At 42.1% G+C, this 13,678-nt stretch overlaps 1 protein-coding gene across 1 annotated transcript; it reads left to right on the forward strand.

Annotated features, from left to right (window-relative positions):
* The first annotated feature begins 205 nt into the window (after positions 1-205).
* LOC147640266 (histidine--tRNA ligase, cytoplasmic-like) lies at positions 206-5,098 on the forward strand. The gene is made up of 7 exons (XM_086778722.1): positions 206-380; positions 1,842-2,021; positions 2,214-2,471; positions 3,577-3,711; positions 3,823-4,104; positions 4,273-4,410; positions 4,506-5,098. Exons 1-7 carry the CDS (start codon positions 276-278, stop codon positions 4,830-4,832), a joined length of 1,425 nt encoding a protein of 474 aa, XP_086634848.1. The 5' UTR covers positions 206-275; the 3' UTR covers positions 4,833-5,098.
* Positions 5,099-13,678: the final 8,580 nt, after the last annotated feature.

Here is a 13,678-nt window from a genome sequence, read left to right on the forward strand (position 1 = left end):
TTATAAATATATTTAATTATGTTAAAAAAAAGATATGCTATAGGGCTTAATAAAAATAGTACAAATCTTTATAATTATGTTTAAAAAAAAGATATGTTATAGGCTTAATAAAAATAATACAAATCTTTGTTTCGCAACCTTAAAACCAGCAGGAGCAACCTTAAAATAATTATAATTATGTTATAGGCTTAATAAAAATAATACAAATCTTTGTTTCGCAACCTTAAAACCAGCAAATTTGAGGAGCAGCAGCAGCAGCAGCAGCAGCGAGCGCGATGGAGTCGGCCGGGAACGAAGTCATGAAGGTTATCAATGAAGGCAAGACGAAGCCTTCCGGTAATGAAAGCAAAGCTTCCCGCCGTGAAGTGAAAGTCCCCAAGGTAGGCTTTCCACTGCAAATCTAAGCCTTTCTGCGTGCTATTTGGGGTTTCTGTCAACATCATTTTAGGGTTTCCTTAATCACTTTTGTGTACAAGCTAGGGTTTCTGTCAACTGCATATTAAGGTGTCCATCGTAGATTTTTTGTAGAAGTTAGGATTATAAGGTTCCCATCGTCACATCTGTAAGGTTTCGATCTTCAAGCATGTGTGTACATGTACAAGTTAGGGTTTCTACCATCTGTGCGCAAATCTAGGCTGTCTGTTTTTTATCATAATGGATTATTTAAAATCAGGGCTTCTATCGCCAATGAGGTGATAGCTCAAGTGGTGAAGGTGGTTGCCTAGGACGAAGAGGTCCTGGGTTCTAAACCCCCTTGGTGCTTCCTCGGCGGCATCGCCTACGGGCGGATAAATAAGCGCTTACGGGTGGCTGTCTATGGACGGTGAAATTTGGTAACTATGGGAAGATCTTGGGTCAAAGGCCAGTTGAAAAAAATCAGGGCTTCTATCATGACATGTGTATATTTTAACAATTTAGGGTTTCACTCTTCAAGCTTTTGTACAAGTTATGGTTTCCTGTACAGACTTGGGTTTCTTCATCACATCTGTGTCACCATCACATCTGATGTGCAAGTCCTAGGACCAAGAGGTCCTGGGTTCAAAACCCCCCTTGGTGCTTCCTCGGCGGCATCGCCTACGGGTGGATAAATAAGCGCTTACGGGCGGCTGTCTACGGACGGTGAAATTTGGTAACTATGGGAAGATCTTGGGTCAAAGGCCAGTCGAAAAAAATGAGGGCTTCTATCATGACATCTGTGTATATTTTAACAATTTAGGGTTTCACTCTTTAAGCTTTTGTACAAGTTATGGTTTCCAGTGCACAAGCCATTGACTTATATGTATAGACTTGGGTTTCTTCATCACATCTGTGTCACCATCACATCCGATGTACAAGTCAGCATCACATGTGAGTGTTGATCAATCACATTGTGGTGTAGCTATGGGCCTTTCAATAGATATATATCTGTGCACAAGTTAGGATTCAATCATCACATCTCTGTACAAGTCAGCTTTCACATTTGTCTTTCCTTCCCTCATCTGGACAAGTTAGTGTTTCCACATAACCTTCTTTCTATGCTATTGAGTTTGTTCATTTCAGTTTGAAGTACTCATCTATTCAGGATTTAGAACTGTATGAAGGTAGTGGTTTTCACCACTTCAAATCAGAATTAGAAGATAGGTTCTTGGTCGCTATGATAGGTTTAGGGTATTCTCACCATAATTGACCACAGTGAATGATTCATGGTTTCTTGTTCACCATCACACTTCAGCCTTTCTCATCCTATATGTATTCAGTTTATGGTTTTTTTGATCACAACTCTACCCAATGCAGTGTTTAAACTTTAAACTCTGTATTGCTCTCTATCTACTGATTTTTCTTCTGAATCACCGTGAATTCAGGGCACCAGAGACTTCGATCCCTTGCAAATGGCCATACGGGAGAAAGTTTTTGGAATCATCACAAGTGTTTTCAAACGCCATGGTGGTGTGGCCTTGGATACCCCTGTGTTTGAGTTAAAGGAAACTCTAATGGGAAAGTATGGAGAAGACTCAAAGTTGATCTATGATCTGGCAGACCAGGCATGAAAGCTCAACAATCTTTTGTTTTCTTCTTTTCCTAAAAAGGGTTTTTTGTATTGACATTTCAAGAAATTTAAGGAATTTTGGGCCAAGGATTGAATTTCTCGGAACGATGGGTACAAATATGGGTTCGAGAAATGTTTCACAGGCAGAAATGAAGGGTTTCTCATATACTGTTTTTGTTTACTACAGGGTGGAGAATTGTCATCACTGCGGTATGATTTGACTGTGCCCTTTGCACGCTACTTGGCTACAAAGAAGTTGACAAGCATGAGGAGATATCACATAGCAAAGGTGTACAGACGTGACAACCCGGCTAGAGGAAGATATCGGGAGTTTTATCAGTGTGATTTTGACATTGCTGGTCAATATGATCTGATGGTTCCCGATTTTGAGGTTCTGAAAGTGTTGACGGAGATTCTTGACAAGTTGGACATTGGTGACTATGAGGTAAAAGGGAGATGCCCTTCACCACCCGAGAAGTGATATAAACTCAATATAGTGGTTTATTTTATGAAGCTCAATATAGTGGTTTATTTTATGAAACTCAAGTTGGACATTGGTGACTACGAGGTAAAAGCGAGTTGCCCTTCACCTCCTGAGAAGTGATAAACTCAATATAGTTGATATTGTGCTAATTCTTTCTATCTTTAGCGGTGCATTTGCCCTGTCAACTACTTATTTGCTGTACTAATTCTTTCTATTTGCTACTTCCCTTAGTGCTAGGCTTCATTATGGCTAAGTATGGCCTGCATCTCCAGAGGTTTGACAGAAACTCAGTATGAAGGGCTTTGTGTGAATATATGCTCTTATGTGTGTGTGTGTGTGTGGAGTGCGTGTAAGAGCATATCTTGATACAAGGTTCTACATCCACCATTGGGCACTGATGACGTTAGTGGGGATGTCGTAGTATCTAGTCCATTCTATGCATAATGGAGTTGATAGTTATATAGTCTTGTGGGTTGACTACCATGAGTATATAACATGCATGATCCTAAAAGGTGAATTTGGGCATGTTCCTGGATTCATCTAGGTATATATATATTTTATGAAAGTTTGTCCAAAAAGTGGAGAGACCTGTATGCATACTTCTCTTGGGGGCTGATGATGTTTGTGGGGATGCCATAGCACACAATCTTCGCTGTGCTTGATGAAGTTGATGGGTTGAAGCAGTAAGATCTATTGAAGTGGACATATTTTCATGCACAAATCTGCACCATTCTTGGGTGCTGATTACATGTGTGGAAATGCCATTGCATATACACTATGCTGTGCTTGATTGCTTTGATAGTTTGAAGCACTATGATAGAGTTGATGGTTTGGAGTTGGGAGTTGCTAAGTTTGACAAATAATTTCAACATTCATCAATATACTATGGGGGTCAAAGGGTTATGAGGACGTGCTATTGCTGTTTTGATTCAACAGGTGAAATTTAATTTGTGTTGAGTTTATTTTGAACCGTTTCTACATGTTCAACTCAAATTCTGGTGACTGTTAAGTGGTTTGAGCTTTCATTACTACTATGCTTAGTTGTGTTGGATTCTGTTTTTATCAGGTTAAGCTTAATCATCGGCTACTTTTGGATGGTATGCTGGAAATTTGTGGAGTACCAGCTGAAAAATTCAGAGCCATATGCTCTGCCATTGACAAGCTGGATAAACTAGCTTGGAAGGACGTCCGAAAGGAAATGGTATCTCACTTGTTTTTGAAAGGACTGGCAAACAAGTAATTTTTGCATGCTCTCCACTTCCTCGCATGTGGGTCCTTCAGCTTTTTGTGACTTCATGTGTGGCTTTGCCAGGTGAGTGATAAAGGGTTGACAGAAGAGGTTGCTGACAAGATTGGGGAACTTGTGCAAAAAAAAGGGAAGCCCTTCGAGCTGTTGGCTGAACTGAATAAGGAGGGTAGTCCTTTTCATGGAAATGCTGCCTCTGAACAAGCTCTTGAAGAGTTAAAGCATTTGTTTGCTTATATGGAGGCAGGAAAGTGCCTAAAGCACTTCATCTTTGACCTCAGTCTAGCTCGTGGTCTTGATTATTACACTGGAGTCATATTTGAGGCCGTCTTTGTTGGCACGGTAAAGGTATGGCATGTACCAATTATGGGATTGATTTTGTATAGAGAAATCCTGCTGCTTGGGGTTTTCCCTCCCCTCTGCTTCTCTTTCTGTTCATTGTTGCTGTGTTAATTGCCTTTCTGAAATTGTTTCAGGCTCCTCTTTGTTGTGACTAGTTTTCTGGTCGAACTGCAGATGGGATCAATAGCTGCTGGAGGTAGGTACGACGACCTGGTGGGTATGTTCAGTGGTGTGCGAGTGCCTTCAGTTGGGATGAGTTTGGGAGTTGAACGAGTGTTCACCATAATGGAGGAGCAAGAGCAAGCTAAGAAGGTAGGAAAACTCAAACTGATAATGTAAACTGGAGCAGCTCTACCCATTTGTTTACTTTTCTTACCGATTCTAAAGTTCCTTCTTGGTCGTGATAGCTTACCGTGCGAAAAACAGACACACAAGTCCTTGTGCTAGGAATTGGGAAAACTCTCTGGAATGTAGCAGTTGGTATTGCAAGCGAGCTTTGGGAACAGGAAATAGCTACTGAATTCAAGTGTGTTGCCCCAGGAAAGATCAAGAAGCAGCTTTCAGATGCATCTGAGAAGGATGGCATTCCTTGGGTGGTTCTGGTTGGGCAGGATGAGCTTAATCAGGGGATAGTCAAACTAAGGGACATGACAGCCAAACAGGAAGAAGAAGTGAAGAGGGACAAACTTGCTGCTGAACTTTCTGCCAGGCTTAGGCCTCCTGCAACTCACTAGTTGTGGAACTATCAACCTTGGAAATGCCAAGATCTGTAGTTGCCTCAACGTGAGCAGTTTTGGATTATTGGGCATCTCAGCGGGTACTTTGTACATTTGAGAATATTGATTACCTGTAATTTCACGTGTGAGTACTAGAGTAGTAAGGGCTACACCCTTTTAGATTGATTTGATACACATTGAACTCAGCTTCACTAAGAGATTTTCAGAGCATAAGAGATGTGGCTTACAAAGTCATAACGTGATGGGCTTATTCCTTTCTGTTATCTTTTGCTAGTGTGTCCTCTTCATGCTCCTTGTAGTTTACTGCAGTCAATTGCTCCTCTGCTATCTTGTTTTGAGTTGGTCGATGTGGATTGTTTTGATCTCTGTATTTGCATGCTAAAATAACCATGTCTGCTACTTGTCAATCTTTGAACTTGACATAGTCGTCTCTGGCAAGCCTTGCTCAACTACCAAGCAAGGTCATTCAATATGTACACCTTAATTTGACCTGAACGAAATTTGGCAGGAGTGAGTTCTTAAAACATTCATTCTTACCTAGGCTAACATGGAGCAGACACACAGGATGTTTGGAGTGCTTCACCTTCTGAAGCCCCTGTAAGCAGCCCAAACTTGCAATGAGCTTGCTGTCTGTAGGTACAGCTAGTGCAAAGAAAGAATCAGCTGTGGTGAGTCCCTTGCCACATCCAAATCTACACGCCTAGGCTTCTGAACTCTAGATGTGATCGCTCTCACAGATGCAGAAAACCAAGAGTCTGTTGGGTTCTTTTTCTGCTTAACATCCTGAGGGTGGATACTATGGTATTCACTGCTTAACATCCTGAGGGTGGATACTGTGCTATTCACTACTGAAAGTACAAGGTATGAGATGAACTTTGCCATCAAGCTCTTGTTAGAAGTCATCTCCTATCTATTTTTATACACCAGGGCCTCTGTTGTGGGTGTGCCCGCCCTTATTAGGTGTTTTCTCATTTTTCCCCATTCTCCGTATTTTTCCCCCATTTTTCCTATTTTTTCTATGGCTTGCGTGGCTTCCCTGTGTTGGCAGGAGGGCCTTTGTGCTGGCCGACTGTACCTTCAAGAACCCGACCTCGTATCTGTTCAGGCCGACTCAGGACAGCTGGCCGACTGAGTGTATTTGGTGGTTGTGGAGGTTCATGGCCAGTCGGCTGCCTTTAGCACAGGCGGACTGGGTATTTGGGGCCATATAAAATGGCCCCATGGCCCCCATTCCATTTTGTATCATTCTCGGGATCTTCTTGTGTATATAGAGCAGAGTTACACGCCTCTACCACTCTCTCTCTCGTGCTGTTATTTTTTCTGCATTGTGTTTTGCTCGTGTTCCCAGATTTGGTCATCATCTCCGCTGCGCATTCTGACATGGTATCAGAGCCAAGGCTCTAGATAGTTCTTGGGATTTGTGTGAGCAAGAGGGGGACTGTTGTGTTGCTGATTGGTGGACTGTTTGGGACTGTTTGGGAAGAGGAGAAGCAAGAGGACGGCGGGCTGATTTGCTGGACAGCCACTTGTAGGTGTTAGTTCTTCTTGGTTCCCACCCACCCACCCACCCTTTTCAGAGTACATTCCCGCAATGGCAGATCTGTTTGAGATGGCCGTGAGGCATGTGAAGATCCCGACACTCTCCACGTTCCCGGTGGACCGTCAGCTGGACGGGAACAACTACGGCATATGGAAGGTTATGATGGAATCTGTTCTGGAGTCTTACGACCTCGCTGATTTCATCGTTGTTGGGGTTCCACGGTCGGAAGTAGAGGAAGGGGAGTTACCGTCGATCCGAAAGGACCGGGAGGCACAGGCACAGATGTGGGATCGTGTCAACGCCAGGGCCCGTTCGTTTATCTTTCTCAACTGCACACCGCATGTAATCAATCATGTAAAGCATATGACGGTGGCCAGAGGTATATGGCAGTATTTGGCCTCTCTTTACAACAGGGTATCGCCCATGAAGAGGATTTCCTTGGAAGTCTAGGTGCGGGTTATGAGCCCTGCAAAGTCGTCGACGATGCGGGAGCATATTAACAAGCTTCAGGCTCTTCAGCAGGAAGTTCTTCAGGCTGGGAAGGAGATATCGTTCGAGGACATGGCCATAACGTTGCTGCCCTCTCAGTACTCAGCATTTTACTCGTCTTTGAATACCATTGGTAGGCTCAGCACCATCACGTGGGAGGAGCTTGTGCCCATGGTCCTGGACCAGGAGGAACAATTCACGAACCCTCCTCAGGGTGGAGGTTCAGAGGCCTTAACTGGCCAACGGTCGAAAGGCTGTAACACGGGCAAAGGGAAGGCTTCATCGGAGAAGTCTTCTGAGAAGAAGTCCATTACTGACCGCGAGAAACTAAAGGCAGAGAGGACCTGTAATGATTGTGGCGAGAAAGGCCACTATTGGAGGCAATGTCTCAAGCGGAAGACCGAGAAGGGTGAAGATTCCTCGGCAGCAATCATGAAAACTCCGGCTTTTGTGCACCTGCAGGTGATGGACCCCGATGTTTTATTTTCTTCAGGCAGGGAGGAGATTGGAGGATTCTCCGCAACGGATACTCGGGAGTGGATTCTAGATAGTGGTGCTTCCAGGTACATGACTCCTTTCCGTTCCGGTTTACAGGATCTTTGCAAGCTTTCTGGTCACATTCTTACTGGGGATACATCCACTATCCCAGTTCACAGTGAGGGCACGATGGAGATAGTTCCCGATGGCAGAGGGGGAGCATTCCTCCCAGGTGTTGTATGTTCCGTTACTTGGTTTTCATCTGTTGTCAGTGCATCAGGTTTGCAAGACTGGCGTACGGGTGGAGTTTGATGAGCATTTTGTTGCTCTCCGGGACAAATCAACAGGCCAGGTGGTTTGGGAAGGCGGAGTTGAGAATGGAGTTTACAAGTTTTCAGCACTCTCTCTCCCAGGTCCTCAGGTTTGTGATGAGTGGCAGTCTGGTAATGGCCACTTAAGTGTGGATACGCTGCAGGTGCAGGCTTTCCGGGACCAAATGGTGGATAGCTTGCCAGTAGATGGCAGCAGTTGGCCGGAACTTTCCAGTACTGATGTTGGTGGTTCTTGTGTTCGTCAGTCAGAGGAAACTGAACAGGTAACTTATGCTCTGATGTCTCGCAGTATTCGGAACAAAGAAACTCCTGTAGATGAGGATGTTCTTTCCACGGGGACCTTTTGGAAAGCCAAGCAGGTACTTGCAGAAGGAGGTGGTTTCTCCAGGCGACGTGGTTTCGGATTAAAGGGGGTGGTTGACAGGTTTCAGAAGGTCTTGCGTGGTCTTCAGCAGGTTTCCATGAATTGAGGGCCCTTTAAGTATTTGTAAAGATAGAACATGACATCACTTTTTTTTTTGTGTAGAGTCAAACTCGGAGACAACCTACTTGGGTCCAGCTAGTCATGGAAGAAATTGAAGAAAAAGAGTTCGAGGATGCTGATTCTCGGCGCACATAGGACCATCCACCATTGTAGAAGGAAGATCCGCATGAGGATGAGGCTCTTCGTTGCATCATAGCTTTGAATGTTGGACAATCCAGCGAGGTGCGCACACGCTAGTCCCTGCCTCATAATGATGGGAAAGAGGTTGGTCTATGTTGATCATCCTTCTTTTGCTTGTATATTAAAAGGAACACGAAAGCCCTCTTAAGGATGAAGCTGCCCATCAAGCAAGCATGCAAAAGGGCTAATGCCAGTATGCCCATTTATGTATCATCGTTGATCGGATCCGAAGTAGATGACATCCATCATTATGAATTTTGAATTTCAAATAGACGTGTTGACATGGAACATACGGGAAATTCTCATGTGAAAATAGGGGGTTCCATTGCTCAATGCAGGTAAGAGGGACTCTAAATTTCAGCCCTTCTCCTGATGGATTGCTTTCTTTTTTAAAATTGGTCTTAGTTTAACTATCGGGCTAGTTGGCTTGTTTGCCCTAGTTTACTTTCCGGATTGGTTTACTTTTTTTTGCCCTGGTTTACTTCATCTAGGTATATAATATTGCTTTCTAGGCTAATTTACTTGTGGATGACTACCATGAGGTTATAAATTGCACATTCTTATATGTGAAATGTGGGCACTGATGACAATGGGGATGCCATATAGTAGCTTGTTTGCCTTGGTTTACTTTTTGGGCTAGTTTACTTTTTTGTCCTGGTTTGTTTCATCTAGGTATAATAATATTGCTTCTACTTGTGGACGACTACCACGAGGCAAGAACTCACTACTGTGCATTGGTGACGTTAGTGGGGATGTCATAGTAGCTTGTTTACCTTGGTGTACTTGTTTGCCTGGTTTACTTTTTCACCCACGTTTACTTCATCTAGGTATATATATAATACTGTTTCTCGGGCTAATTTACTTAGTAGACATTTTGAATGTTTGTGGTTTACAAGTGTGCCCTAATTTATGTTTGTTCCCATGTTTACTTCTTGGCCTCAAATTAGAGTCCAATGCGCACACATTGAGTTCATGTCTTCGAGGTCTAGACTTGTTGCTTAAATAGATGACTCACTTGTGAGAAAAATCTTAGACAATGAGGCATCTACAAGGACAATCTTTTTGGATTGTATGTATAGTGTGTCCGCTTCTCTTCCAATGCAATAGGGTTTCCAATAGGTGGGTTTACACATGTGGGCACTTGTAGGTGGATGGAAAATATTTTGCCTTGAGAAGGTTTGTTTTGTGGATTCTCTTTGGTACGATGTGGTGACCAATGCCAGATTGAAGAGTGGCGCATCTAAGTCACCGAAAAATTTCTTTGTTGGAGTTGACGTTGGCGGGCTTGTGTTCTGCTTCTTACCAATTCTTTATAGGTGCTAAAGTCCAATGACAATGCTTGTTTTTGGTTCAATTCTTTAGTTTGTTTACATGCTTGAATGTGAAATCTAAATGCTGTAGGAGGCATTGGAGCATATTTGTGCTCTATGTGAATAAGCACAAAAAAATTCATCGTTTGCCTAAAAAGAAGAATGTTTGGCATGGTTTTGTGCCTAGTTAGACTTCTGAATGCACTTTATTGGAAGAATTAAAGGAATCTTGGTCAACTATACGAGGACTCCCAATGATGAAATCCTTCGAAGTGTGGTACTAGTTTCCACTACAAACTGCATAGTTTGGTTGCATTTCTAGCAGGAACTCTACAAAGTTTGGTTGTATTCCTCAAGCTACTGAAGAGACCACAAATGATGTTGAAGAGTCTCTTAGATATTGATGGTGGTGCTGCAAACTCTCGTGCAGTCAATGGATTTGGGCAACAGTTCCTAGAAGTAAGAAGAGCCAAGATATGTGCACTAAAGCTCCTTCAACATCATCTAGAAGGAGCTACCTTGGTAGTAGCATCTAAATCCGCCAGTTCTTTATCTGGAGGATTGCTTTCAATAATTAAGATAGTTTTGCAAAGCATCTGAGCTGGTGCACTAAAAGATGAGTACAATGTAAGGACTTCTGATGCGGTGTCTATCATGGGAGTTCTTAACAGGAGCTTTCATAGGAGGATTCTTATCAAAGTGCAGGTGATTTTCTTGGGAGGTTTCTGCCATTCTTCATCACAAGGTACCATTGTAGGTTCTTGCATTGACTCCACGTAGAACAGAGAGTCAGAGCTTTAGTGCAGATCTCACAATGTTCAATGTTTTGGATTAAAGAATACTTTAGTTTTCTAGCTTCTGTGTTGTGTGTCTATCAGAGGAAGGAGGCTATGCATGACACTCTTAGGGGCGGGAAAGTGTCAAGCATCTGCCACTCACAGTACAAACCCAGTGCAAAAGAGAGTAAAGATACCTGAATTCAAAGCTTGCTCAAGGTTATCTTGAAAAAGTTGTAGGGTTTGACCTTCAAGAGTATAGTGATAGGATCACTACGGTTAAGTCCTCAATCATGATGTGATTGAGATGCTTAAGCTTCTAGAGTGTTTTGACCTTTATTGGAGGGTTGCCAAAGAAGTTTTGCATGATCTTCATGATTTGGTGAAGCCATAGGAGGTGGTGGTGGAGGCTTGTGATACAATTGGAATAAGTAGGAAGGGATATTGTGCTATCTCTAAGCTATGGTTCAAAGGTCTTCAAACTTGTCACCTAAAGGTATTTGGTCTCTACACATAGCCATATACTGTGTGTAAGGTGAGACTTTAAGAAAACTTGGCTATTCTAGAACAAATAGGTGAGTATAAGCACATTGACGGATCTATGCCACTAGAGAAGGTGAAGAATAAGATCACATTTGAATCTAATATATTTAACAATGTCTTGGTGGATGTGATGCGAGTACATGCTGCCATTATGATTTGCAAAATGACACTTGCTAAGGGTAATGGTAATCTTGTCTTTATCATTAAGCTTGATAAGGCTCAAATCCTTAAACACCACAAAATGGAATGGATTAATGAATAAAGCTTTGGATTAATATCAAGAAAAGAGTTAATCAAGAAAAGAGAGATGCTCTAGACTATCATGTACAGTCAAAATGGGACTTTGGTGGATAGGATCAACTCAAATCCCGAATGAGAGTCATGAGACTCTCAAATGGTTATTCTTGCACATTGAAATTCCCTTGATTATTGATGCTCAAAACAATGGGAGTTTCTTCTTGTGGAAGATGTTGGGAGCCTCACAGTAGAGTGGCATATGAGTGCAGATTTGAAGGCCTTAAAATGCATGTATGGAATAAATGGACCTGTAAGCACCACACATCGATGCTTGCATTGTATGGCAAGCATGAACACAACAAATTGGTGCAACTTTGCAGTGACTCTAGGTAGAGCTCCAACTAGAGATAAGATGAAGCAAATGGAGTCATAGGTGGATCTGTAAACACCATAAATCGATGCTTGAATTGTATGGCAAGCATGAACACAACCAATTGGTGCAACTCTGTAGTGACTCTAGGTAGAGCTCCAACTAGGGATAAGATGAAGCAAATGGAGTCATACGAAAAGAAGACCAAGAGCAAACAGAAGTTGAGAAAGATGGAGCAACCAACTCAATTGCAACCATAACTTGTCCCTAAGGGTCAAATTTAGATCCAATATTACCTATACTCCTAGAGAGAGTGCATATTTGATTTGACGCTTGGGGACGGGTCAAATTTGACCCTTGTTCCCCGAGGGTCAAATTTAGATCCAATATTACCTATATTCCTAGAGAGAGTGCATATTTGATTTGTACATTGCATGAAGATATAAGGATACTTGATAAGCTATTAGGGCTTCATCTTGATTATGCTTACTCTATTAGGCCACCACATCTATTGCATTAAACATTGTGAAAGTTTACACTCTCTAGAATGGGTTTCCCTGGAGGAGGACATGTACAATAACTTAAGAAGAATGTGATGAAATTAAGGACCACAAGGGATGTGCTAGCGGATGTATCAAAGGGAGAATTGAAAGCTAGGAGGTTTCTATCGAATCATGAAATAAACAAGTAGCAACAATGTGGGAATGCTAGAAAGCTCTATGCAAGCACATAACCAATCCATCCAAAGATGGCTAATCTAAGATTGAAAGCAGCCATCAAGAAGCTCATAAAAGGCGGATGCATGGGGAGAAAAGGACATAACATATTATTTGGTAAGGGTATGAATGCCTTACAATATATTTGATGGGTATGAATATAAGGTCACTAATGTACTTTTTTTGCATATGAATATAAGGTCACTTATGTACTTTTTTTTTTGCATATGAAGCACATTCTCTAGTATTTGTGCAGTGACCATATTTTGTCAGAGAATAGGATCCCTTATGTGTATGGAAACCTAAGGCATAGAAAAATCACACTATCAAGCATGAACTAACTACTTCCAAACTACACACCACTATGGCTTAAATATTTAAAAATTATTATTTTAAAAATATTAAATTTTATTGTTATAAAATGGGCCTCAAGCCCTTGAAAGGTAGTAGGAATTCCCAAGAGCCCCAAGAAGCCAACAAAATCCACTTGAGGACCTCCAAGAAAGAAGAGAAGGCACTGAGAGAGATTATGTTCTACCAAAAGACCTGCCATCACATTTGTCGGGAGATGGTGCCATTTCAAGGACTTGTCCCTGTGAGATCATTTAGAACTACATATCTGGCATGAGGTACATGCCAAAGGCACAATAGAAGTCCTACAAGAAGCATTAGAGTAGATAGTCATAGGTTTGTTTGAGGATACAAACTTATGTGTCATCCATGCCCACATGGTAACAATATGGTAACAATCCAAGACAAGGACATGCAACTAGCAAGGTGAATCTGTGGTGTCTGTAACCTTGGATAAGCTAGATGATACCATATCATCTCTTTTATAAGCCCCATCATGTAATCGACAACTTTTCTATTGAAATGAATGTGTGTTCTATGATTTTCAATCATGTAATCGACAACTTTTCTACTGAAATGAATGTGTTTTCTATGATTTTCAATTTTTTATTGTCTTAAAAAATGATTTCATTGTTAAGCATATGCTAAGGTTCGCACTCTTTGAGGGTGCCATTTGATATTATGTATTCGAAAGTGAATGTGCAAGGAGGCCATGTACATGGCTAGATAACAAATTTGTATATGTAGTGAGCATTAGAAAATAAAAAACAAAATCCCCCCACCCATGCCAAACCTTGGATCTGCCAACGAGGGTGGTGCGGCCTTTTTTATATTTCTAATGCCCATCGGGCATGCAAAAAGGCCTCCTCTTGGTGCTGGGGTGCTGCTTGGGAGGCCCTGGGCAAACCATGCACAAATAAATTGGTCGGAGCCCCCTGGTCAACACGACACAACTAGGGGCATTCCAATAGCTAGAGCATTCCAACAGTTGTGCCAGAATGATCCTCGTCACCTGCTCCGTGTTAAGAACTGAGGGGA

Source organism: Cibotium barometz, chromosome 3, assembly GCF_041138505.1.
Source record: "Cibotium barometz isolate CiBa-2024 chromosome 3, ASM4113850v1, whole genome shotgun sequence".
Lineage (NCBI taxonomy): Eukaryota > Viridiplantae > Streptophyta > Polypodiopsida > Cyatheales > Cibotiaceae > Cibotium > Cibotium barometz.